At 30.1% G+C, this 26,007-nt stretch overlaps 14 protein-coding genes across 14 annotated transcripts; 5 read left to right on the top strand and 9 right to left on the bottom strand.

Annotated features, from left to right (window-relative positions):
* Positions 1-221: 221 nt before the first annotated feature.
* FG386_001907 (60S ribosomal protein L9) lies at positions 222-794 on the bottom strand (the record flags this gene model as incomplete). Its single annotated transcript, XM_067341300.1, has 1 exon — positions 222-794. The coding sequence occupies one exon, from the start codon at positions 792-794 to the stop codon at positions 222-224; it is 573 nt and encodes a 190-aa protein (XP_067195543.1).
* A 1,131-nt stretch (positions 795-1,925) lies between these two features.
* Positions 1,926-2,372, top strand: FG386_001906 (protein phosphatase inhibitor 2; the record flags this gene model as incomplete). Its single annotated transcript, XM_067341299.1, has 1 exon — positions 1,926-2,372. The coding sequence occupies one exon, from the start codon at positions 1,926-1,928 to the stop codon at positions 2,370-2,372; it is 447 nt and encodes a 148-aa protein (XP_067195542.1).
* A 475-nt stretch (positions 2,373-2,847) lies between these two features.
* FG386_001905 (DNA repair protein) lies at positions 2,848-6,657 on the bottom strand (the record flags this gene model as incomplete). The annotated part of the gene is made up of 1 exon (XM_067341298.1): positions 2,848-6,657. The coding sequence occupies one exon, from the start codon at positions 6,655-6,657 to the stop codon at positions 2,848-2,850; it is 3,810 nt and encodes a 1,269-aa protein (XP_067195541.1).
* Positions 6,658-7,610: 953 nt separating this feature from the next.
* On the bottom strand, positions 7,611-8,312 carry FG386_001904 (uncharacterized protein; the record flags this gene model as incomplete). Its single annotated transcript, XM_067341297.1, has 1 exon — positions 7,611-8,312. A coding segment is annotated over one exon (702 nt), but the record flags the coding sequence as incomplete, so codon positions are not given.
* A 1,375-nt stretch (positions 8,313-9,687) lies between these two features.
* Positions 9,688-11,202, bottom strand: FG386_001903 (asparaginyl-tRNA synthetase; the record flags this gene model as incomplete). Its single annotated transcript, XM_067341296.1, has 1 exon — positions 9,688-11,202. One exon carries the CDS (start codon positions 11,200-11,202, stop codon positions 9,688-9,690), a length of 1,515 nt encoding a protein of 504 aa, XP_067195539.1.
* Positions 11,203-11,701: 499 nt separating this feature from the next.
* On the bottom strand, positions 11,702-12,789 carry FG386_001902 (uncharacterized protein; the record flags this gene model as incomplete). Its single annotated transcript, XM_067341295.1, has 4 exons — positions 11,702-12,086; positions 12,170-12,409; positions 12,487-12,551; positions 12,604-12,789. 4 exons carry the CDS (start codon positions 12,787-12,789, stop codon positions 11,702-11,704), a joined length of 876 nt encoding a protein of 291 aa, XP_067195538.1.
* Positions 12,790-13,460: 671 nt separating this feature from the next.
* FG386_001901 (uncharacterized protein) lies at positions 13,461-13,874 on the bottom strand (the record flags this gene model as incomplete). Its single annotated transcript, XM_067341294.1, has 1 exon — positions 13,461-13,874. The coding sequence occupies one exon, from the start codon at positions 13,872-13,874 to the stop codon at positions 13,461-13,463; it is 414 nt and encodes a 137-aa protein (XP_067195537.1).
* A 1,506-nt stretch (positions 13,875-15,380) lies between these two features.
* FG386_001900 (uncharacterized protein) lies at positions 15,381-17,240 on the top strand (the record flags this gene model as incomplete). Its single annotated transcript, XM_067341293.1, has 1 exon — positions 15,381-17,240. One exon carries the CDS (start codon positions 15,381-15,383, stop codon positions 17,238-17,240), a length of 1,860 nt encoding a protein of 619 aa, XP_067195536.1.
* A 538-nt stretch (positions 17,241-17,778) lies between these two features.
* Positions 17,779-18,474, top strand: FG386_001899 (uncharacterized protein; the record flags this gene model as incomplete). Its single annotated transcript, XM_067341292.1, has 1 exon — positions 17,779-18,474. One exon carries the CDS (start codon positions 17,779-17,781, stop codon positions 18,472-18,474), a length of 696 nt encoding a protein of 231 aa, XP_067195535.1.
* Positions 18,475-18,516: 42 nt separating this feature from the next.
* On the bottom strand, positions 18,517-19,545 carry FG386_001898 (DNA-directed RNA polymerase I; the record flags this gene model as incomplete). The annotated part of the gene is made up of 1 exon (XM_067341291.1): positions 18,517-19,545. The coding sequence occupies one exon, from the start codon at positions 19,543-19,545 to the stop codon at positions 18,517-18,519; it is 1,029 nt and encodes a 342-aa protein (XP_067195534.1).
* Positions 19,546-19,933: 388 nt separating this feature from the next.
* FG386_001896 (uncharacterized protein) lies at positions 19,934-20,364 on the top strand (the record flags this gene model as incomplete). Its single annotated transcript, XM_067341289.1, has 2 exons — positions 19,934-20,217; positions 20,283-20,364. The coding sequence occupies 2 exons, from the start codon at positions 19,934-19,936 to the stop codon at positions 20,362-20,364; spliced, it is 366 nt and encodes a 121-aa protein (XP_067195532.1).
* A 398-nt stretch (positions 20,365-20,762) lies between these two features.
* On the top strand, positions 20,763-21,830 carry FG386_001895 (uncharacterized protein; the record flags this gene model as incomplete). Its single annotated transcript, XM_067341288.1, has 1 exon — positions 20,763-21,830. The coding sequence occupies one exon, from the start codon at positions 20,763-20,765 to the stop codon at positions 21,828-21,830; it is 1,068 nt and encodes a 355-aa protein (XP_067195531.1).
* Positions 21,831-21,906: 76 nt separating this feature from the next.
* Positions 21,907-23,613, bottom strand: FG386_001894 (apcomplexan conserved protein; the record flags this gene model as incomplete). The annotated part of the gene is made up of 1 exon (XM_067341287.1): positions 21,907-23,613. One exon carries the CDS (start codon positions 23,611-23,613, stop codon positions 21,907-21,909), a length of 1,707 nt encoding a protein of 568 aa, XP_067195530.1.
* A 463-nt stretch (positions 23,614-24,076) lies between these two features.
* FG386_001893 (uncharacterized protein) lies at positions 24,077-25,216 on the bottom strand (the record flags this gene model as incomplete). The annotated part of the gene is made up of 1 exon (XM_067341286.1): positions 24,077-25,216. The coding sequence occupies one exon, from the start codon at positions 25,214-25,216 to the stop codon at positions 24,077-24,079; it is 1,140 nt and encodes a 379-aa protein (XP_067195529.1).
* Positions 25,217-26,007: the final 791 nt, after the last annotated feature.

Genomic DNA, 26,007 nt, shown 5'->3' with positions numbered 1-26,007 from the left:
ATTACATCTTCCCTCTCTCACTGTTAAGCTATACAGAAAATAAAAGAAAGTGGAAAAAGAGAATAGTAAACTACTTCTTACTAGACTAAATAATAAAAACTAGTGTCATTAAGATATTTATTTCCATCTACATTGTATTATTCTTTGTCTTAATCTCACTTGTCTCTCTTTCGAGAGAAGATAAAATATGAAAAAGACAAACTGACATTTATACGTTGTATTTACTCTTCCTTAACAACTGTACCTTTCTCACTTACATAAATGCCGTCAAGGAATTTACGTATATCCTTATTTCTAGCAAGAGCAGATTGGTGAATAAGAGCAGCAGATCTTGAAACAAGTTCTAAGTCTGTACCGCTAATGATAAGCTCATCCTTAACTGCGGTAGATTTCTCTACAACAACACCTGGGAGCATTCTTACAGCACGTACTCTCTTTTCACCCAAAAAGTTTCTGATTTCGATCAAACTACCATTTTCAAGAATATTTGCGTTAATTGGAAAGTGTGAATATACAAGACGCATTTTATACTCAAACTTTTTAGTTACTCCAACCATCATGTTCTTAATTGCGGAGCAAACTGTGTTAATAGCTGATTGGTGGCGTGGCGTACCGAACCAAACCTCGATTTTAACAAACTTGCCATTACCACATAACTTAATGTCAATTGGTAGGTGATTAAATGATCTTGTAACTTGACCAAATTTCCCTGATACAGTTACTGTTCTTGATTTAACAGATACTGTTGTACCTTCCATAACACGAAATGTTTCATAAGAAAAAATATCCTTCATTTTTATTTACTTGATACTTATAGCTTATAATATAAAGTATTGTTCCAGTTTATCCTCTATTGTATATATGTTCGTTGTTCTAATTGCTTGTTATTTAATGTTGGAATGCAGTGTTCTCAAAAATAACAAATTGTAGTTGTTGCCTGTGTTGTTATCTATCCTTTATATTCAGTTATTACAACTTCGAATTCAAGTGTAATTTAAATTCAAAGTTTTGTGTCGCGAATTCCAGCGAAGGAAGTGTAATTGTCAAGTCTACTCAAGGCCAGTTATGCTCGTCCCAGCACCGCGAAATGTTGGCTATTTTTATTTTAAACAAATGAATAAATATATATTTTATAGTATAGTAAAAATTTATTTATATAACGAAATTTAACCTGGATTATTAATTTTATACATAGTACTTTGTTTGAGACAATAATAGGTAAAATAGACCTGTGCTGACGCTTTTATGCCCGCCTTGTATGAATTATTATAATATAAACACAAATTGTCTCAAGAGAAAATAGGAAAAATTAAAACACCAGGCAAAAAAACGGGTTGGTCCGCGAATGGAAATTCCAATACTTGAAAGGAGTAAGACATTCCCGGTTAAGTTAAGTTGCAAGCTTGAATACTTTAGATGCGTTTTTTATCTCTTAATTGTTAAGTCCCCACCTGGTAACCAAGTCACATTTAGGCGGCAAAAACATGCAGTTCTTTACAAAAGGCACTTATTAAGCTATTACGAGATGTTTTATTTCATGCTTAAGCAACAGGGACTTTCTTTGGAATATAACCAGAGTGCCGTGTTAGGCATTTTTGGTATATTTGAGAAACGGTCTATTGAAATGTTTTATCTGCTTTTAGATGGTGTTCTCATTGGCAAGTACCGATTAATTTTTCCGGAAATTTAATTTTCAGAATTCCAATTGATTTGTGCACCACTTTTATCGTTGAATACAACCTGAACAGATATCTTATTTTTGATTTTTTTGTTGTACATCTGTATCGTAGCCATTGTCTTTACACATACCCATTAAGTATCATTAACTTTGGTTTTAGACATTTGATTGTATTGTTTGTAGACCTCATGCAACGTTAAAAAAGCATGATTTTACCGCTACAAACAGGTACAGATTGTTACATAATATGAGAAAGGGAAAAAACAAGGATAGTCGTGAAAAAAGAAAAGGAGTTACGTGGGATGAGGACAATATTGAGCTTCACGACGCAGAAAGAGGCACCAGAATGAAAATAAACGAACCTGATACTCCGTATTGTTGTTATGGTAGCGGAAATTCTAGTTTTTCAGAGGACGAATCACAAGAACCAATGATTAATACTGGAAAAATAGCGACTCCTGAAGATATCCGTTTAAAATTAGTTGAATATTCAAGTAATCTGAGCAAAAACGGAAACGGAGATGTCGCAATCGATAACTGTGATGGCTATTCATATAATTCACCAAAAAGCACTGATGAACCATGTACTTTTGAATCAAAAAGGAAGGCGCATTACAACGAATTTATCATTGTAAAGTCATCAAAGGAGCTGTTTAATGACGACAACTGCGATGAAGAAGAAAAAATGTGTTAAAGGACAATAGTATCGACTGATTTAAAGCGGAAAGTTTACAGTTATTTATATTGAACAAAATAGTCAGCGAAATTAAACGGTCTTATTAATAGTTAACTACTGACAGCACTTTAAATCTTTTTTCTTAGTTTTAGTTTATAGCTCACCACAATTTATTAATTGAATCTTGTGAATTTATGGCTCAATGCACAAGGAATAGTTAAACTTTTAATTTGTTTTCCGATTCGTCTGGTAGTATTTCTCCTTCAGTGAATAATTTATTAGTATTAACTTAAGATACAAAATACGAAGGCACTTTCAGTTCCTCAATTACTCGTTCTGGCACGATATATGTAAAGCAGTAACTTATATAAATTTAATTGAAAAAATAAAAATCTTTTAAGTTAAAAGAGTTTTTTGCTAAAATATCAGTCTAGTAATCTCCGTATCATTTCTACAAATTTAAAGAAATAATCCTTCCTGCAATAAGTTAATATCAAGGAAGTTCGTCAATGAATTTTTTGATAAGATTTTTGTTGTTTTTGAAAAACTCGAACAATTCGATATTGTTGTCCCAATTTGGCAAACATTTTCGAATAAACTTTTTAATTTCCGATATATTTCTTAACAAAAGTGTGCAAGTCTCTGCATCTGATGCCAAGTTAACTGAATTATCAATAATTTCCTGTGGTATGCCAGCTAAATTGGCAACATTCATACCATATGATTTAGGACATATACCAGGTATAAATTTATACAAGAAAGTAATAGTTTTTGTGTCATTGTTTAGATCTAAGTCCATGTGATAAGGCGATACTCTTGAGTCGTTGGAGAATTCGTCGCAAAGTAAGTGCAGATGTGTTGAAAACAAGCATCTGCATTCGATTTTTCTTGATATGTATTCCAAAGTGGCAATGGATATTGCAGTTCCATCAAAAGTGGAGGTGCCTCTCCCAAGCTCATCTATAATTACGAGTGAATCTTGAGTTGAATGATTAAGAATTTCAGCAGTCTCTTCAAGCTCAACAAGAAATGTACTCTTACCCTCGATAATTGAGTCATAGGCACCGATTCTCGTGAATATCTTATCAACAGGAGTCAGGTTGCACTCACTAGCAGGCACGTAACACCCAATATGTGCTATAATAACGATAATACATGTCTGTCTTAGGATTGTTGATTTTCCACCCATATTTGGACCTGTGACCAAACAACAACACGCATTATTGCCATTACTATTGAGAAAAACGTCATTTGGTATATAGTTAGTTTTAAGTCTTGCAATAACTGGGTGTCTGCATTCCTTAAATTCAAGAAAAGGAGCACCATTATTTTCAGACTTGTTAATAAAATTGGGTCTGCAAAACGGTCCTTCTGAAGTGTCCATAGACGTTAATGCCAGGGATATCAGCACATCTAATTGCGAAACCGAGTCAGAAATTGCTGAAAAAGACGAAAAATTACGGTGAAATTCCTTGCAGATTGTTTGCAAATATGGAAATAGGCTTTTCTGTAGTTGCTCTTCTTTAAACTCAAGGTCATACAACAGTTGCTTAATTTCGTCTGTGTGAAATCTAACATATCCTTTTTTAGAGGAAGTTATCTCAGCAGAGTCTGGGAAACGCGATTTTGGTATGCTTTCGGGACATTCAATTTCATATCTATACTTATTATTTACGAATGAAATGGACGTGGTATTCATCTCCTTGCTTATTCTCAATAACTCATCATTAAGGCTCTTTTTGATGTTGTTTATTGAATCAACTATTTCATCGTACTCTCTACATTTTCCTGGTACTGGTTTCCAATCCCCTGTATTATTGTCTAATACAACTAGTGATCGTAGTTTTCTTGTTGTCTCAAAAATGTTTGTTAAATACCCATCGCAAAAAGACTCATCAACTTGCGTTTTGTCGTTGTTTACATCCTCCTTTCTCAGTCCTGTAAGTGCTAACAAAAGTTTGGGCATTGTTCTTCTTGTTTCTGAATTCCCAAAAATATCTATGATGCACTTGAGTGTTGAGTCAAAAAGATCCATAGAATTGATGAATTCCTGAATCCTTTTCTGTATCACATTTGTAAAGAATACAGCACCTCTTTTGCTTTGAAGTACACCAGAAGTTATTCTATTTATTAGTCTCTCAAAATCCAAGTTTTGCGAGTACCTTCTTCTTGAGTTTTTTTGTCCAGAACCGTGATTATTGTTTCCGTTGGCACCTCCACCAGTGTTGCTGATGCCACTTCCATTGACATTAACGCTACTATTACTGCTGCTGTTTAAGGAAGAGTCCAATTTTCTCAATTCTTCTCTAAATTCGTAAAGCTTTTCGGAATTCTCCATAAACCAACTCACTGAGTCAAGTCTCTCATTTATCCTATCAATGTTAGTTAAAGGATATGTGATCCATTTTTTAAGTAATCTAGAGCCGCCTGGAGTGATTGTGTGCTTTAAAAAACCAAATAAAGAGTTGCCTTCATCCCCGTGTTGGGTTTGTAATAACTCTAAATCTTTTATCGCTCCCACATTTAACATCAAGTGGTTTGTTTTCGAGGGGTCGTATTCAGAAAACGTTCCTGTCATTATTAATCTGTCGCAAAGTAATATTGTTGATAGGTATCTTAATGTACCAGAAAAAGCACAACAAAGTGACTTAGACTTATTACACAATTGATCTACAATTTCTGGTAATGGTATTTCAAGTCTGTTAAACGTATTCACAATATCGTTTATTGCCAATAAAGAATCAACGAAATCCCTGAAATTCGTTAGTTGTATAGACGGTGTTATCGAGCTTAAATATCTTAACACTTGTATCGGGATGTTCCCTGGCAAATAAGCTATTTCTTTAGGCTGCACTTGACTTATTATTGTCCTTATCATTAAAAACTGATCCCCTTTTTCCTCAACCGAAGTTAACTCTACTTTTCCAGTAGTAATGTCCACACAAACAATCCCCACTTCGTATATTAATTCATTATTTTCATTTTCTTTCCTGTCAAAATAAATTGTCATTAATATACTTGCCATATCACTTAACATGTCTGGTCTAACTAGTGTGCCGTTGGTTAAGACCTCATTTATATCCCTTTTTACTGCTTTTTCCTTTTTAACTCCCCTGGAAGCACTTCTGTTCCTTTCTTCTAATTCCTTTGGTGTTTCCATTTGTTCAACTACCACCACCCTGTATCCCAGGTTAACTAACTTATTTGCATATGCATGCAATGCTGTCTCTGGAAAGCCAACATGAGGTTTTGCATCCCCTGCCGTCCATCTTAAGTCACAATGTTTTTGACATATGCAAGCATCTATGTAAAACATTTCATAAAATTTACCCATTTTAAAAAATAATATCTTGTCAAAGTGTTCCCTTTTAAATTCCCAATATTGCTCCATTGCAGGTGTAAAGTGTATCTTCTCTTCTTTTGCTACTTTCGAATATGAATTCGGAACCCATATTGTCGACGGATCATAAGTAGGATCAAATGGACTCGTCCCATTACCATCTCTTATATTTTTCAACAACAACCAAGACGGAAACGAATAATTTCTTCCATATTGCAATATTGCGTCAATGTAGTCCCTAAACAACTGACTACTTTGAGCTGCTACTGTACCCAAAAGCCTTTTTGCAAATTCTTCCTCCTCATTAACCGTCAAGTCGTCTATTTCCTGATACTTTGTAGCAATTGAATGTCTAGTTAATGGCAATTTAATACCTATGTTTCTTATATTTTCCTTCTCTATATTTATACCGGTTTCTTCATCCATATCTAAGTAATTTATTCCGTCCTCCATACTATATTTAAACTCTACTAGATTATAATCTTTTTCTGTCGTCGACTGAGTATTATCATCTTGTAATCTCCTCTTTACTCTCTTATTCGGTAACTCTATATCTAAATCTTTATTTTCGTCTTCGTCATCTGAATCGCTTATCCTTCTTATTCTTCTTCCCATTGTTTCGTTTAAAGGAGTGTCTGATTTTTTTTTGCTACTCATTTTACACGGTGTTGAGTCACATGTCTTTATTCTTTCTGCAGAAAAATTGTCCAATTCTTTGAGTATTGAAATTTCAGTATTAGCTACTCTGTTTTCGTTCTCCTCGTAATTGAACAACTCAGTTTCCGTATCATTATCTTGGTCTATAAGTGCTTCATATACTTGTTTTGTGTTTTTTGTTTTAACTGGAGTTGTTCTTGAATCTACTTCTTTTTTGTTATTAACTTTAGGAGAGAAAAAAGACAATATGCTTGATTGCTTATCATTTTTAACTAAATTACCAGTTTGCTTGCCTTTTTTATCCATCTTATTTATTCTTTTAAATACTTTATACCTATTATTTACTAATATACACAGTTTCACACTTCTTTAATGCCTATTTTAAACAGAGTATATTTCAATCTAATTTAATTACAGTTGAAATAAGCTTCACTTTTTAATTAGTAAAAAAATACATCAAAGTTGGATTATTTATAATTTAGAAATCATCCACTTAGTTTGTTATATTCAATATTTAATTATTCCGTATTTAAAGACGATTGTTAGAGCTTTTTATTAACTTGTTGAAATATTTGCAATTTAATTATGTAAAGAGATATTTTTTTAAAGTGTTTATTTATAAATGCCTTTTACTCTACATTACGTTACGTTATTATTTAAATTAATACAAGTATTTTATCAAATAAAATTTCTGTTTTCTATTTTATTATTATATATTATCTTTATATAATCACACAAATCAAATTGTTTAGTGTGGGAAAAATTGTATTAGTTTATTATTTGACCGTCCCCCAATACCGGCATTTATTATTTGTGGCATAAGGTCTTACTCTAGGGCTTATTTTAAGCTAAAATGCATGCATACCAAGCAAATATTAAATAAATGAATTTTCAAAAGATAAATGCTGATATTCTAATTAATTCTAAATTTGGTATTTGTAATGTTCTTCTCGGTCATGTTAAGTAACGTGGTTTAGGATTTTTCTGTTTCATTCACATTTTACCCATAGCCCCTACATAAGTAGTGTTAGTTATGATACAGTCATATTTACAACTAAATAACATAAATTTTGAAAGCAAATGTGTAAAAAATGTAAATTCTCAATTTTACAAGGAAAAGGAATGAATAAAAAACTGCAGTAAAACTAAATTTTGATGTGTTTTTTTTTTCAGTTGATTAAAAAGTGCGTGACTACTAACAAATAAGTAACTTGGTTCCTATATTGTTAATACCTTATTGTTTATATTGCTTACAACAGTTAAGCAGTCTTTGGAAAGAGTTTGGACCTGATTGCAGGAGCATCATTCTGGATAACGAGATCTAACCTTGCATCCAGTGTATTATTGCAAACAATCTTACCGTCCAAATTTGAGACCATAATACCACCAGAACAGTATCTTGAATTCTGTTCTATACTGGTTGGAGCGGGATAGAGAAAGTTTTCCTTGTCGATTTTAGCGTCGACATTCATAGAAATACCACATTCACTCTGAAGAATCTCTTTGAATTTTTTAACCGCCTTTGGAATTGCACTTTCTACTACAGCCAAATCTGACTGACGACATTTAACAATAACTGCAGGCTCCAAAAGTTTGATCATAGACTGTGCGAGTAGATCTACCAATAGTGGCTCGTAAACAGAAACATTTGTGGAAAGTTCACACAATTTCTTTCTTGTAAGCTGCACTACTTCTGTCAAAACTTGGGCTCTAGCTGCCATTTTCTTAAGTCTTGCTTTATTTAAAGCAGTGCTTCTCGCAATTGCTCTCTCGACCTCTAATTTTTTAACTCTCTTTTTTAGATCTTGGCGTATCAAATCTTTATAGTTTTGTACAAGTTTTAATTTTTCTATATTATAATCCTGCAGTGCCTTTGCCTCTATCTCGTTGGCCTTGTCTTTTGCCTCATTTAAAATGAAGTCAATCATTTGCTGTATTTGCTTCTGGGCTTCAATGTCATCCTACATAGTAGAAAAAATATTAATAGTGGAATAAGTTAATTTTTGTAATTAGTAATTAAGCTTATGTAAATCATGTCAACAACACCATATATATTTATATTAGTATTGTAAACATTATCATGACAGATAAAGTTAAGAACCTACCATCTTTGTATCGTTTTAATAATTATATGCCTTTAAGTGAAATAAAATATTTCTAATAATATAAAGATTACACTCAATTTAGTGCAACAAAAAGAATATTAAAATATTCCCTTGAATATGGATATATATTAATGTGTCAATAACACCTTAAAAAGAGACGAATCACCTTTACTTGTAAAAAGGAAAAAGAACCTCTTATTTATTTTCTTGTGTACTCTAACTTACACTTAAATGTTGTTATACACGTGTTCTTTTATTAACTTTAATTGCGCCAAAATTCACCTTTAAAGCAAAAGAACCTAACAAACCTTTTCTTTTTGCTTATTTTATTTGAATTAATTTATATTTACAAAAAGTTATCTATTTATTGTTCAATTGAATTTATAATATTCTTATTTGTTCTTTCCCATTTTACATATACCTTGTATTTAGTCAAATACGTATATAGTCCTCACTATATTTACTTTTTTCCCCAATATATTTACCTCCGTAATTAAGTTATACAAATTTCTTTATATGCTGCTATTTACATTTATTTACTATTTCAGTAGCCCTTTTCAGCTCATGCGGGATATGTACCCGCCATATTCAGCGGGAGTTACAACAGTAACTATTAAGCTAGAATAAATGCTTAAAAGCTTAAGATTAGCGCGTATGTTTATTTTAATATTAGATTTAATATATTAGTGGAAATTATGTTGATTTATCACTATTTATTTTAAAACAACGCTTTGTTTATTGTGTGAGGCAAAATTTTTACATAAAAAATTATGTGTTAAATTTATGATTCTTGTTTCGTTGGTCAACATTTTCTAGTTATAGGTGCATTAAACATGTTATTTTGGATTTCTTATTATTTTAAATATATTCATATATCGTCACCACATTATTTGTGTATATGCGACTATGTTGTTGTATAAATCTCGTGTCAGTTCCTGGATATGGATGTAAACGAAGGTAAATGGAGAAAATAGGAACAAGGTAAAGTTGATGATGAAAATGAGCCTTCGAAGTAACAATTAAACATCAACTCAAAAGAACCATAAAATCAATGTGAAAATATCGAATTAAATATTTAAAAATTATTACAAGAGTAAAAAAAACTAAATAGGATTCAAGAGCTAGACATATCGAAAAACTCCAACATTTCCCCTTAAATCTCATTTAAAAAAAAATTAAGGAAACATAAATGACAGATTCCTTCGTGTAGATAAATTAAAAACCAGTTAGTTTAGAAATCACAATGATTTGGATATCTTGGGAATGGAATAACATCCCTAACATTTTCTACTCCAGTTATCATCATAATGAGTCTTTCAAATCCAAGCCCAAATCCAGAATGCGGAACGGAACCATATTTTCTTAATTCACTGTACCACCAGTAAGGTTTTGGATCCATGTTCTTATTTTTAATGGCATTTTCAAGTTTGTTGATGTCATCTTCCCTTTGTGATCCACCAACAACTTCACCAATTTTCGGGACTAAAATGTCCATAGCAGCCACCGTCTTTTCATCATCATTTAACTTCATGTAAAATGACTTAATGTCCTTAGGATAATTATATATGATACAGGGTTTTTTCTCAATAACATCTGTTAAGTATTTCTCATGTTCGGATCCCATATCCATTCCCCATGTCACTGGAACGGTGAATTTTTTATCATGAGGTTTAAGCATTTCAATGGCATCTGTATAAGATATTCTTGCAAATTCATTTGAGCAGATTACCTTTAGTCTCTCAATCAATCCGTTTTCTACGTTTTTATCCAAATACTCCAAATCCGAGATATTATTCTCCAAAACGTACTCAACTGTGTATTTCAACAGACCTTCTCCTAGATTCATGCAGTCATTTAAATCAGAAAAAGCCATTTCAGGCTCTATCATCCAAAATTCTGCTAAATGTCTAGAGGTATGGGAATTTTCAGCTCTAAATGTGGGACCAAATGTGTAAACATCCGACATTGAACAAGCTACTGTCTCTAGTGCTAGCTGACCTGATACCGTTAAAAAAGAAGCCTTACCAAAAAATTCTTTTTTATTATCAACTATCAATTCCTGTGAATTCTCTAATTTTGTTGTCGGAACAGCAGATAATTTTGTAATGTCGTTTTCAACTGGAAGTAGTGTAGTTACTCTAAACATTTCTCCTGCTCCTTCACAATCGGCCGCTGTTATTATCGGAGTATGAATATACAAAAATCCGTTTCTTTGGAAAAACTCATGAATTGCTATTGCTAATGAATTTCTAATGCGCAACACTGAACTAAAGAATTGACTTCTCGGCCTTAAGTGAGCTATTTCTCTTAAAAATTCCCTTGGATGGTGTTTCTTAGAAAGCGGATATTTGGATGCGTCGCAATAACCATACACTTTGAGTTCGTCATCATTTGTATTTAGTAACAGTTCCACTGGTTGACCCTCCGCTGGAGACTTTACTATCGTCCCTGTTACCCTAAACGAACATCCAACCGATGTTTTCAAGCCGTCATCAAACCCTTTCGATGTTTTTTCTATAACACATTGAAGGTTCCTGGGAGTTGAGCCATCATTTAACGAAATAAACAGCAATGTGTCTGAACATTGTTTTCTAACTGTTCTAGCCCACCCTGAGACCGTAACCTTTTTTCCAATATATGATATCCCACCATCCTCAGAATCCAAAATAGACGATATCCTGAGTCTCCCAGTTACGGAATGTTCAAATACTATTTTTTTTAATGGCTTTAACTGCTTAAATGTCATTTCTAATTCAAATCCAAACTACTGCAAACTATTCAATAATCTATCAAAGAAATTCAAATTAATAAAGTAAATATTTTATTTACGTTTTAATCCAACTATAACAAAATTTAATTACTTCAACTATTTAAACCTCAATACTTTTCAATCAACTCTAAAAAATTACAAGTAAACAAATACCTGGAAAGTGACTATATAACTATACTAATTAAAAATAATTTCAATTAGGCAAAAAGCAACTGTCTCAAAAAAATGCACGGGTGGGATAGCGGGAAAACGTGCAAAATAAAAAAAAATGAGGAGCTTGAATAGGCAGGTAAAAGGAAAAAACAACCATGTGTTTGTGATAACCTTATTTTTATTCTAACACGTTTTCAGGTGGTACTTCACGGACATATGTAAACAAATGTTAATGTGGTAGTAATAAGTCATAAATGTGTTCGACAATCAATTGTTGTCAGTAACACTAGTAGGTAAATTAAAATAATTTTGAAACACCAAGTCATTCTTGACATTGTCTTGTTTTTAAGTCTGAGAAAAACTCGTTCATTGAACTAGAAAGATCTTTTGTAATTTCAATTGCTTTATTTAAAATGGTAGGTATAATATTTATGTCCAGAGTGTTTGAATATATTTTATTCATGCAAATGCATTCCCCCTCTGAATTTATTGAAAGAGCAACAATTGTTTTCGAACAAACCTGCTCTAGAATGTCCATATCCCATATTACTTTCCCTCTTATGCACCCTGCAGAGACAATAAATGGAACATTTTCATATGGAAAGACTGTTCCTGATTTATTAAAAGGTGATACTGAATAAATAATTTCCTCATTTACAGATGGTTCTTTATTATTGCCAATTAAATTAACCTCTATTTTAGGAATACTACAAGTATTTGTTTACGAATAATATTTTGCATTTATAAGTAGATTAAATAATTAGTATTTAAAGATTGATCTCAAACTTACATTGTATTTCTTAATGCAGCGTGTATACCTATAACAATCCAGTCTATTAAGTTGCCTCCGAAGCTTATCACAGATACATCTATATAAATATTCCAAAATAATTGATCCTCGTAAATAATTAATTTAGAGTAATCAAATTCAGAGAAACACATATCTTTAATAATATTAGTCAAATATAAAGAATAGTCATCTTCAACAAAAGATGGAAACACTTGTGCTATTTTATCTGCAACGCTTTCACTTTTTTTAAGGTAATTAAATAAATAAAAATTAAAATAAGATCGATATAAAACTCTATGTTATACTTTAAGACCTACCAGTCAATATTAACAATTATAGAACCAGAAGATGCCATATCTTTATACGAACTTGCAACCTCACACTAAAGTGGAATTAGTAAAGATTCAGTATAAAAAATAAGTTTAAAAACCTACCTTGACTGCTACTATTAGTTCCAATTCGTCGTTCTTAATCCTCGAAGAGCCGTTTGAAGTAGAAATGACATCCAAATCTATTGAAATTTCTCTAAAGTCCGTTAATCTTCTTCCATCATTTCTAATTCCCTGCTCAACTCCATCCTCCAAAAACAACCTCTCAGAATCAGAAATTAGTTTCGGCATGTTAAAGCCTCCCAGTGTTTAACTGGGCTATGATTAGTACCTATATAGTCTTTATGAGGACCGACTGTCGGGACAAAATAAATGTACCCGCCATTCGCCTATGTAAGGATGAATAAATACTGTGGAACAAAATTGTAGTGGAATAGCGAAATCTGGAGAATATCAGTGGATGTCAGTGAAGTAAATTTTACTTAATTCATACGCATGATTTATATGCACTAAAACAAAAAATAATTAAGTATCTACCCACGAAAAGTAAATAACACATGTGTATCAATAAAAACACCAAGCATGTTCAACTTTACTTGAATATGTTGAGGTAATGAATTATTGTAAAGAAAAAGTGCCATAATATCTCCCCAGTATTTTATTTTGTCTGCGATAAACCAAATCTTTGCATAAGTATATATATTTGTTTAAAAAAGAAGATTTAAATGGATGCATAATGAAAAAAGAATGATTAAAATTACTATTTCTTCCTGTAGTTATTACCTTTTCCCTCTCAATTAGTAATTAGTCCTAAATAAACTATGTTCTGCTATAATAAATATGTAGAAAAGCTTTATCTTTATTCTGATGGAAGAAAAGTCACAGTAGGTATATTTACGGTAGAACTAGAAGTTGGTTTTTTTTGAGGAAATAAGAAAATATAGAACTTTTCTATAAAAAATCTAACAGCAAAACTTGAAAAATCGCCTCCTTGTACTTCTTTTTCTTGGTATCACAGGTCCAGCTCCTTCTTGCATATATTGGAATGACCCCGAATGTGGTAATGCCGGATAGAAATTACCGACGGTGTCGTAAGCTCCTCCATAGTAACTCATAGGTAAATATGATTGAGTATCCCAATGGGCAGAAGAGTAAAATAACGGAGTTTCTGTGGGCAAATACTGAGTTTGAATTGGTGCTTGAACTTGAGTTGGATCTCCACCAGTAAATGCACTTGGCCATTGAGTTGTATAAACCGGGAAACCCTCCGGTCTCAACATCCCAGCATATTGATTCGGAATATGCTGTGTCTGATATATTTGTCCAGGAACCTGCTGAGCAATTCCAATAGGAGCTGGATTTCCCATTTGCCCCATTTGAGATTGATATAATACTGACGCAGGAACTTGATTAGAAATATTACTTGCTTGTCCTTTAGCAAAGTATGATAAATGTTGGATTGATGTTTTTTCAGCACATATTAAAATGGTTATCAAATAAGTTACAACTCAACAAATATATGAATTTCTTAAACATACCTTGTTCTTCCATTTTCTATTTTATTCAATTAGAAAAACTAAAACGGCTTTACTTATGATTGTGCAACTTCACACACAAATATTTGTTTTTATTTTTAATTGACCTTATCTTAAAATATTGTTGATAAGTAAAATTACACTTTATTATATCACTTCAACTAATATGCATGTACCCATGTATTAAAATTATATCCACTTACGTGGCAAGGCGCCAGTAAATAAGATCTTTTTAATACTATTAAAAAGAAATATTAAGTACAGGTGAATTATAGTATATATATTTGTTGTATTTAAATCTTCTTAAAATTTTTGCCTCATTTTAATGTATCTTCCGTATGTTGTATTCCTTTATTTGTTTGATAATTTTCTGTATTCGGGACAGTAATCGCGCGATGAATGTGACTTTTGATTTATTCATGCTCTTGTTTTGTGGGATTGAATTCTGATAAATGATATTAAGTTAATTCTAATTATGATATATATCCTACTTTTCATATTTAAACAGAGACAATGGTTTATGCTATTAGAAACACTTTCAGAATTGTTGCTCTGTAACTACTCAAAATTTGAGGGTGTAAGAATGCAAAGTTAATTCCAACGTATATATTTCTATTTAAGATGTCAAACAGAGATACCCGTATAATTTTTTTGACTAAAAACACCTCTGAGTTCACACAAAAAACAGGGATTTCAGTTAAATATACTCACATATAAGAAATTTGTCACATGTCAAGTAAATTGTTCACATAATATTAGTTTTGAGGAAAAAATGACTCAAAGTGAGAAAATACTTTCAGAGAAAGAAGGTAAAGTTTTAGTGTACATTTCTCTATCACTACTAAGTAATTATTTACATTTTTTTATTTTAAATTTATTTTATTTCCTTGCATTTAACGTAATTCCTGAAATAAAGTCAGTATCAAAATATTATGGATATTACAGAGACTACATTAAAATAAACAATCAAAAAATTATATGTATACATATATATTATATATGGATATATATAGTGTAATTTACCATAATATCGCTTAATATATTGTTTCTGTATTACATGATAAATGTGTGCATATGTACAAGTCTCAAAATAAAAGCATACTTTACATGTAAAAAGCAATTAAATATAAAGAGGTGATGAAGAAATCCATCTAGTATTTATAAATAACAATAGTCTTAATTGAAGTTATAAATTAATGAAGCATTTTTTTCTTCTAAATATTAAGGTAATATTGTAATTGGTAACTTGACATTGAATTGAATAAGGCGTGAAGATATTAAGTTAGAATAGTAAAATTATATAAATAAGATAGATCAAATAAGTGTAATATTGTCGTTAATAGTATAATGAATTATTGCCACAACAATAAAGACAAATTCGGTATTGACGACTATAAAAACACTGATAATGTCAATAACGTAGGTTATGCAGGTGTTTGGCCGTCTAATTATAACGATGTTAAAGTCTTACCAATAGGTACTCCAGGCGTAACTTTAACTGATATTTATGATAATATAATTTCCAAAAAAGGTAACCAAAGTGATAATAAACCAACACCTATTGGTGATCATTCTTATCCAGTACCAGTACCAGTACCAGTAATTACGCCAAGAACAAGACGAATAACAAAAGAGGTACTACAAGAAGATGCATTGAATAGAGGTCAATCAATGAAATCAAATTTGGTAGAAATTAAGCCAAAGAGACGTTCAATGGAATCAATAAATATAAAAAACAAACCACAAGGATCAACACATAAAAGAGTTACGGCTAGTACCAATAGTCGTATCCCAAATTTTACAAAAAAATTATCCAACAGTGGGTCATCAATTTCGAATGATCAACAAATGAAAGGACAAAATAATAGTGGTTTAAATAGACAATATATAGGAAGAAGGGTGGCGGAAAATGGGAATGTATTATCTTCAGCCGGTAGAAGTGTGAATAGTGCAGCCCTTTTTTCGTCAGGTGCGAGGTTAAGAAGACCAATTGAGACAAAAAATAGAGATGAATATGCTAACCACAGTAACATTATTGAAAATAAAAGAAGCAGCAGTGTTAATTTATCTCGAAGAAACAATCCTGATAATGATAAAAGCTTTCACCAAGTACCTGAAGATTATTGCTCCAATCTAAGATTTAGTAATAACATTAGTTGTTATCCAACAAATAGCAATGATGAATTCCCGACAATTCCTTATCCATTCTCAATGAATGAAGATAATGATGGGTATTTAGAAAGTAATTACGAATCAGTTCAGGCAAATGAATTTGGAAATTCGAGAGACAATTACAATTACGGTAGTAGAGAGCATATTGCTAAGCAACACTATAATCACAGTCAATATAACGAAGGCAATAATCATTATTATTTAAGAGAGCATCAGCAAAAGTCCCCAATAAGAGGTGTTACTCAAAGCGAAAAACCCATTAATAGCAGTGGTATTAGAAACTTTTACTATGGAAGGTCACATGCTCCAATGAACACTAATTTAAACAGACCAAAGAATTATTCACGTTATGTTGACAATTATTACAATACAGAAGAATTATACCAAAATAATAATAATTATTATGGTAATAATAGAAACATAAAAAGGAGTAGTTCTGGTTTTAACAATTACAGACCAACATTAACTAATCAAGGAGTTGGTTTTATGAATCCACTTAACAGTTGCATTCCTAATTATGAATCTCCAAATCAATTAAATCCACCCACATATAACTGCTATAGTGTTCCGAAAAGATACAATCGTTCAATACAAGACTTTTATAGAGAAGACAGTTATTCAGATCTTGGTTCATGCATGACTCCGACAAAGACATTAATGTATTGTTCAGGTCAATACCCTAATTTAGAAGCGAATAGACATATTAGAGAGAATTATTCTCCTGCAGAGGAGGTATTTAAACCAAAAATGTACGAGACAATAATATACCCACCTGGTTATTTTGAATATAAAAAGCAGTTGGATGAATTGAAAAGGAAATATATGCTTGAAAGAGATCCCAATGCATTTTATTCAATGAAAAGTAAAGGTGATTTCCTAAGTCCGGAATCAATAGGAAATGATTCATTTTGCATATGTAATGATGGAAGTAATAGATACAGAGAAAGAGCAAGAACGAATCCAATATTTGTAAAGACAACAAAAACATTTAATCACTATAATAGAGCGAAACCAAATCCGGCATGCTATTGTTAATTTAACAAGCTCTAATTTTTGATTGTTTATAATATAGAGAATTGGTATCGGCATCTATTATATTAAAAATACTCAGGTAAATTTATATAGAAATTGATGGCACTAATTTAAATACATAATTAAAATCAAATTAATTGTGAAATAGTAATTTAGGGAGGTTTCTTTTTACTATAGAAAATAATAATTTAAAATATAATTCAAATGAGTTAGTGAGTAATATTACCGATATTATTTATAAATTAAGTGAAAAAAAATTTAACATGCACAAAATAAGGAGAGGGGTGAGAAAATATTAATAACTAGAAAAAAAACAATAAGAGTATTTAATTAAACTAGGATAAGTTATATTTATTATTTTGATTTCAAGTATCTTTGTTATATAAATAATTTTTTTTATTTTATAGTCTGACATGAAGTAAACATGCATATATGATGTAAAAGTTAAGGCCATTATAAATTGTAATTTAAACAATCTGAAAATTAATTAAAATAAAAAATAGATAGTATTTATGATTTGGTATTCGTTTCTGTAGTGAAAATGACATCTATATTCAAGTATTCATTAAACAAAAATTTGGATCATGTGAATACATTAGTAAATTTAATAAATAATTTAAGGCCTTTTTGTGGTAATAAGTTTGACGAGGGAGTTGATGCAAAAAATGATTATTTGAGTGTTTTTTGTGATAATTTAAGTATTGATCCTGAGAAAAGCATGGACAAAGGCATTAATAACGTTAACTTAACAGATAAAAACACCATTGAAAAAAATAAACTGGATTCAGATTGGAATATGAAAGTCCTAAATATGATATCAGAACTTTGTCCAGGCGTATTCTCAAAGGCAATGTCGTTAATAGATAATGGAACGATATATGTATTTATAGAAATTAATACAAACAGAAGATTTTATATAGTTGAAAATATGAACAAAACAGGAGAACTAAGTTACTTAGTAATGCGACATTTTTGCACTTGTAGTTCTTATATAAACAAAGTAGTTATACAAAAGAGTGATTTTACGTGTAAACATGAACTCGCTTGTAGTATAATAGATGCTATTTACATTTCAAATATAAACAATAATAGAGAAAATGACAATAAAAATTTTTTAATTTTAAAAAATAAATCAATTAGAGTTGTCATTTTAAATGAATATGAATATTCAGAAAAATATTTGGATTACATTAGTAACTTTTTAATAGACAATGGTACATTTAGAAATTGTTTTTAAATATATTGTTATATTTATAAATTATATAACTCTATTAGAACGTCACTGTTCATAAAAAAGTTGGATTGAGTTTTTTACTTTAGTACTTTTTTTTCTAAGTATATCAATAGAAGTTTTCACAAGCTTAATTGGTGGAATGCAACCTGTTGTTTCTATTGAGAATATAAAGTGAAATTTATCCTTGAAAAGCTTCACTTTATCGGGATATTTTTCAATACAAGCTCTGCATGTGGTGCAGTTTCTTGGATGTTTTGCATAAATATTTCCAGTAGAATTTTCAATGTCAAATACATCCATTGGGCAGGTGTTTTTAAATTCAACTGCGTCATTTCCTGTGATTGGACCTTTTGGAAAATCGAAAAAAGGAAGAAGTCTGTAACTTGCAGTACAAACTGGACTCCACTTTGCGTGAACCCTTCCAATATTTTTTTCGCAATGTAATATAGCTTCTATAGACTGTCCAGGTCTTAATTTTGTTATAAGGATATCCTCATTCACGACTTTAGGTGGATTCTCTATGTATTTTTGCCTCTGCGATTCGCTTAATGGACACCATACAATATCTTTGGAGAACACCGGTTTACTTGTTATTCCATTTTCGTCATTTATATCGTCTCGACTGCATTTAACATTGAGTTTAAAACACAGACTGTTCTTCTCATTAAGCTCTTCATCCTCACTTCTATAGTCTATTGTATCTGGATCTATCAGCATTGGAATAAGCCCCAACCTGTGTGCAAGAACTTCGTCTTGTATAACTCCATTATTTTGATATATCTGAACCGTTTCTATTGCTACTGTTGGCACTTCCACAAGCAATATCCTTCTAAGAGCGTTCGCAACAGATGCATCAATTCCAGATATATCAAAGTTAATGTAGTCCTCCCTTAGTTCATTAATTTTAATATCTATTGAATCAATTATTTCTTCTATTGTTTTTTTGCTTTGGCTCAACCCATTTACAGATCTTTCGTCACTGCTCCCAATGTAACCATATCCTCCCGTATTTTTAGGTCCTTCTTTAGTGCATTCCAAGTATTTGTTTGAGTCTATGCCTCCATTTGTCACCATACCTTTTTGTGTTGTTACCTTTAACTTGAACAAATTTAAGAACAAAGGTTTAAACAATGTTCGTACCTGTCCACTTATTATTAGAGTACCCAGTATTAATGTAAACAACCTATCTATCTTGTTTATATTGTAAATAGAGCAGCAATGTCCGCAGAAACTCCCCTATTATTATCTTGTAAAACACATAAGGATCACTTACTCTCCGCAAAAACTCCTACTTAATTTTGTTTTTGATAAACAAAGTAAATTGACATTTCAGCACGTTGCCGCCACATGGCGCGAATACTTGTGATATTAGATAAAAAGGGTACCAATGATAAAAGTAAAAAATTTAGATATTGTATTTCGAGACACTTATTACTTGAATGATAAATAAATATTATTTAATATGAAAAGCAGCAAAGACAATAATGGTAAAAAGGAAGGAGGAATGGATTCTTGTGTAGGACCCGCACCATTTGGGATATCGAAAGTTTTGAATGAATCATCAAACAAAGTTGTGATCAAAGAATTTGTTTTCTTCACTTTGTGTTTGATACTGCTTCCGTGTGGGTTGTTTTTTATGAGTCCACATTTATTAAGCGTGTTTTTGCCAGAACAATCAATTTTTGTTGGTTCCGCAATATTATCTGTGATATTAGTAAATGTCATATGTATAATATATGTTTACAGGTAGGTTATTTACTATTTTATAAGGTGAACAAAAACATATATTATTTTGTTATTTATCTAATTAGGGCGTTTATACAAGAAAAGAGTGAGTGGCAAAATATAGGTCCACCTGTTTCTGAGAAGACGGAATCAAGAAAAATTAGATAAAGTATAGGAATTTTTTTGTTATTGTAATTGCTTTCTTTAAAATTATGTTAACCCATGTCTAATGTTAGATTTACATAAGTATTTACTGTTTAGATCATCTAACTTGGATTTATTATAAATTAATTGTTTTTAGTGTCACTTTATTTATGTATTATTGATATATTATTCAAACTTTTTTTCAAAGTTTGCCTTGGAGCATTTTCTTGTATTTTGAACATTTTGTAATATTTGCGGTACCCACACCAGTATTCATGTTTTTTAATTCAAATCTTGATCGCTAAATAACAACGTTAGACTTTTTTTTCTTTGGAAATAAACAGTTTGCCCTCATTATAGAGTGTCATAAAGTTTGTCTATAGTAATTTATGTATTTAAATTAATACATATTTTGCGCAGCAATGAATACAGGCATTAGATTAATATTTATATGGCTTCCTTTGGGAATAATAGTTATTAATTATTTAATGTTGTTACTTAATGTAGATTGCACAAATACATACAATAATATAAACTTAGAATTAAATAAAGAAAATGAATACGATTGGGATGGAAGAGTAGTAGTTATTGGGGATATTCATGGCGACTTGAAATCGCTTGTAACATGTTTGTATTTATCAGGAATAACAGACAAAAATTTTAATTGGGCAGCAAATAATACAATGCTTATTCAAATAGGTGATATAGTAGATAGAGGACCATATGCTTTTCAAATATATAAACTTTTCAATAAACTAAGAAATCAAGCTCCTTTATATAATAGTAAATTTATAGGTTTAATAGGTAATCATGAGATAATGAATTTATGTGGTCAATTACAGTACGTTACAAATGAAGATATAGAAACATATGGAGGAAGTGAGAATCGTATGTTTGAATGGTCAGATAATGGCTTTATAGGAAAATATGTTAAAACATTAAAATTAGTGGTTAGAGTAAATGATTCATTATTTGTACATGCAGGTCTGCATCCAAAATATGCTAAGGTAGGGATTAATATGCTGGAACAAAATTCAAAATATTTATTGAATGACATATATAAACATTGCGATGATTATAACTCATTATTCTTTTCAGAGGACGGGCCTCTTTGGACTAGGGAAATATCATTGGGAAGCGACGATATTTCATGTAGTTTAGTAAAAGATACATTAAATATACTAAATTTAAATAGAATGATTATTGGGCATACAATACAACTAGATAACAGGATAAATCTAAAATGTAATAACAGTCTTTATTTAGTAGACACGGGATTTTCAGAAGCCATATATGGAAAGCCCTGTCTTCTTGAGTTATTATATAAACAAAAAAATTCAGGTGAGGAAAGATACAATTCACCATATTCTATTAATGAACTAGTGATTAAGGAAAACAACGACAAATTAAAATATATTCATGTAAACAATATATTCTTAAACAAAAATGCAACATTAACGTTAACGAATAAAAATAAGGACGAGTTGTAATAAGTGAACTTATATATTTAGTTATATTAGCGAATTATATTATTAGAGTTCGGTATGTTCTTATTTTTATTTTATTCTAAATTATTTCTCTATTAACTAATCTTTCTATCCTATCCAATAAAGACTTTAAGGAATCGTCGTTGCTAGTACTTATACTATTATTGTATTCAAAGTCATTATTGTGATTATCAATATCTGTGTATTGCGTTTCTATGCATGTACCTTTGTTTTCAATAACATCAACATCCTTATTTTTACTATCTTTATTTGTACTTATGTCATTTATATTTATATTATCGTCTAAGTCTAGTATAATAGCTCTTGTTTTTTCCTGGTAATCTGCAGTTTGCTTATCATTTAATTTGTTGCTGTTAGTAAAAAGCTCCTCCCAGTCTACGTAGTTATAACTATTTTTATTGAAACTATTATAAAAATCACAATTATTATCTATGTTTACTACCTTACTATCATTTGTTTTGCTTGAAGCATTGTCATTTGAATTGACCAATATAGAGGATGTGGAATATACATTGCAATAATTTTGTTTATACCTTGAATAATTACGTTCATATTTAATTATTTTATCAGACAGCTCACTGTGAAGTAGTTTAAAATTAGATAAAATATTATCTTCTGATTCATTCAAATTAGAAGAAATCACTTCATTGTTACTAACATTTACTCTTGATTCAGAAATATGTATTATTTTATCTAGTAATTTTGAGTTTAAATTTTTAAGATAATCTAAAAATTTACCGTAATCCTCCAAAGTATCATTAATTTTTTCGTTTAAATATATACTCTCTACATCTGCAAATCTCTTCTCTAAGGGATCTGGCATTAGTGGGTTACCATATCTATCTTGATAGTAATATTGAGGTCCATCATAAAGATTAATTTCTAATATATCATCATCTATCATTTGATATACTATTTGTTTCACTTCGGGAAAAATATCGCCTCTTGATATGCAATTTTCTATAATATTCTTTATTACATTAAATGTTTCTATTGTAATTGGTATTCTTTGAAAGTTAGAAATCTCTAAATCTGAAAAACTATCTTCCAAACAAACCATATACTGTGATTTATAAAGAAGATATAATATATATATTAACGATACATTGTGATGTAATATATGAAAATCAGGATCTTTTAAAAGTAAGTCATTGTCTGTTTTATAATTTTCTCCCTGAGGTGATGTTGAATCTGGATCATTATTTAGATCTTCCAAACTTTGCATTATTATCATACTTACTTTTAAATCCATTGAACTACTATTATCATTACTATTGTCATTTAATTTTTCATTATTATTTTTGTTTATAATTGATTCCTTGTTTACTGTAGAAAAACTAGTTTTTCTTCTTTTAATGTGACTAGTATTAATTTTATCGTTACCAACAGTTGCACCTTCTGTGTCTTCACTATCTGTTTCTGTAAGTGCTTCCAAGTCTAATTTCTTGTTAAGCAACCTTAATACAACACCTATTAATATTTGAAAACACTCAGAACTCTCTTCTATTTCCGCACAAAATTGTATTGAACTAAAATTAACCTCTTTATAAACATTACTCATTACACTGAATGTTCCCGGTTCTCTAAAGTTTATTATATGTTCCATATTTCTTATTTTTCTTTTGTACTTTCCTAACAAATAGGTTAAATCCTTATAATAACATATTGTTCTCCCACATAGTACCCCTGGAAAATAATATCCTTGAAACACATCTCCCGGTCTAAATCTGTCTTTAGCTTCATTTTCCTTTTCAAAGGTCGCCATTTAGAAAAAAAAACGAGTAAATTGATTAGTTATTTTATTTTTGTGACTTATTTGTTTTTTCTTTTTTACTCAGAACAAGCGGATTGAATATTCGTCATAAAATCAAAATTAAACAGGAAAGAATGAATTATATTAGGAGAAAAACGTGAACAAAGACAAAATAAAATTAATTCCTTTAAATTATATGACAATTTGTCAACAATTTGTCATAAATGTAATTAAAAATACAAAATATTTCCCAAAACTTCATATATTGCGACTACCAAACCATTATTTATGTTGCATATTTTATCCTGACTTCAGGACTTGATATTGCAGCTGTATTTTATTTACATATCATTTATAGACGTTGGCGCCTTATTTCCAGTTATTTATGATATATTAAGACTAATACGAGTAAAAAAAGTGAATTTTTTGAAAGATTTGCAGCCATTTAAGTTTTTATATTAATGAAGACATTTATTTATATCTCTACAAGCGATAAATTGATCTCAGATTTTAAAAAGTAAACGTTAATTTGGTTATTAGAAAGTAGTTTAAATGTGTTGTAGATAGACGCCATTATTTTTGGAAAATTTGCAATAAACCCATAAATGATTATACTTTTCTTGTTCTTAATCTGAGAATGTATTAATCCTTTCTGAATAATACTAGTGGACAATAATATTGTTATGCTTTTTAGTATATCTTTTGATGGAATAGAAGATTTTAATTCTCTATTTATAAATTGTAGTTTACCTAGTGAAGATGCAACAATGTCTTCATCCAAATTAGCCTCATTATATGATTGACCGTAAATATCCTTGACTAATTGATCGCATGTTTCTATGTTTCCTTCTTGTATCGAATTTTCAATATCACTCAAATTCAAGTTCATATTAAAATTTATTGTTTTGTATAATCCCAGAAAAGTGTACTCACCTATCTCCAACTTTCCCATTAGCTCTATTTCATTGTCTTTGATTGAATTAATATGGTAATATTTTGTTGATTCCTTTTCAATATTTATAAAAATAACGTTGTTTATTTGTATTTTATCATTTTCACTTAACTCCTTTTTGTATATGTTGTGATTGTCCAAACAATCAAAATAGCTTAGGGTTTTTTCACATTCATTATCCATAATGAAAGACTCTAGATAATCATTTTTATTATAATTATTAATAAGATTAACGATAGAATTTATTATACTATTGCTATTTAATTCCGAGTTATTTATTGTCAGTCTATCATTCAAAGGTCCGATATCAATGCAAATATAATTCTTTATTAGATCACTGACATTTATTTCATTTTCTGCTCCATTTCTCACTACATTTAAAATAATATTCTCGTTATTTTCTATATAATTGGTAAATAAAATTTTAAAGTCATCAATTTCAAGTCTTGCAAATACTATTTTTTCATTCAAACGGTAATCAAAACCATTGAAACTTCTCCTTTTACTTTCTAAAACATGGATTTTATCAATAAAGTTGCTATCTTTTAAAAGGTTATTTAATAATTCAGCACAAATATTTTTGTCTGCTGCTTTTGTATTGGTAATGAAACATATGTCAACTCTTTTGTACAGCAAAAACTCCATATATATAGAGTTACTCATCTTAAGTTTAGCTGTTATTGTTAAATATTCATACTTGTTGTATGGAAAGGGCTAACAGTCTTTTTTTCTCAGTTTCTCAATTTTAACTATCGGTACCTAAAATTACATCAATTTTAAATTAAGCAAATTCCCGCCAATAGATCTTTAAAAAACATTTGAATACAAAACATTACATATAGAGTTCAAATTTCATTATATTTTGAACCAGAATTTTAATCAATTCACACAAATATTTGTATATTTTGGTAATTTCAATCTAAAGCTATAATATATGCGTTTCCCATAACTGTGTTGTGATTATTATACTGATAGAAATATTTATATGATGCAAGGACAAGATTAAATTAACAAGAAACAAATAGTTTTTGTGTGATTTAGTATTTAATCTTCACTTTTTTTAAATGTGAGCAAAAGTTGTATACTTGCATGCATGCAAATATGAATTTATAAATGATCAATAAAGGGGGTAAAGTTAATGCAGTAGTGATACATATATTAATGAAATAAATAAAAAGTTAACTTGAGTTGTGTTAACTACTTAGTTAAATGATTTATATCTGAACATTTGAAATAAAAATATATTTCATTTATTATATAGGTACCGAAATAAATTGAAGTACCTGGCGGTTAGAAACCTATCTCTATTAAGTGTTATTTATGATTGAAATCAATATATTAAACGAGTTAAGGGGAAAAGTTAGGGCATTGCAGTTAAGATGCAGCATAGTTTTGATGCAATAAATCATAAATATTTTACTATGCATGTTTTATTCTGCCTATTTGGTTATTAT

Source organism: Cryptosporidium ryanae (genome assembly GCF_009792415.1).
Source record: "Cryptosporidium ryanae isolate 45019 chromosome Unknown contig_29, whole genome shotgun sequence".
Classification (NCBI taxonomy): domain Eukaryota; phylum Apicomplexa; class Conoidasida; order Eucoccidiorida; family Cryptosporidiidae; genus Cryptosporidium; species Cryptosporidium ryanae.
This window is presented reverse-complemented; position numbering and strand designations above follow the sequence as displayed.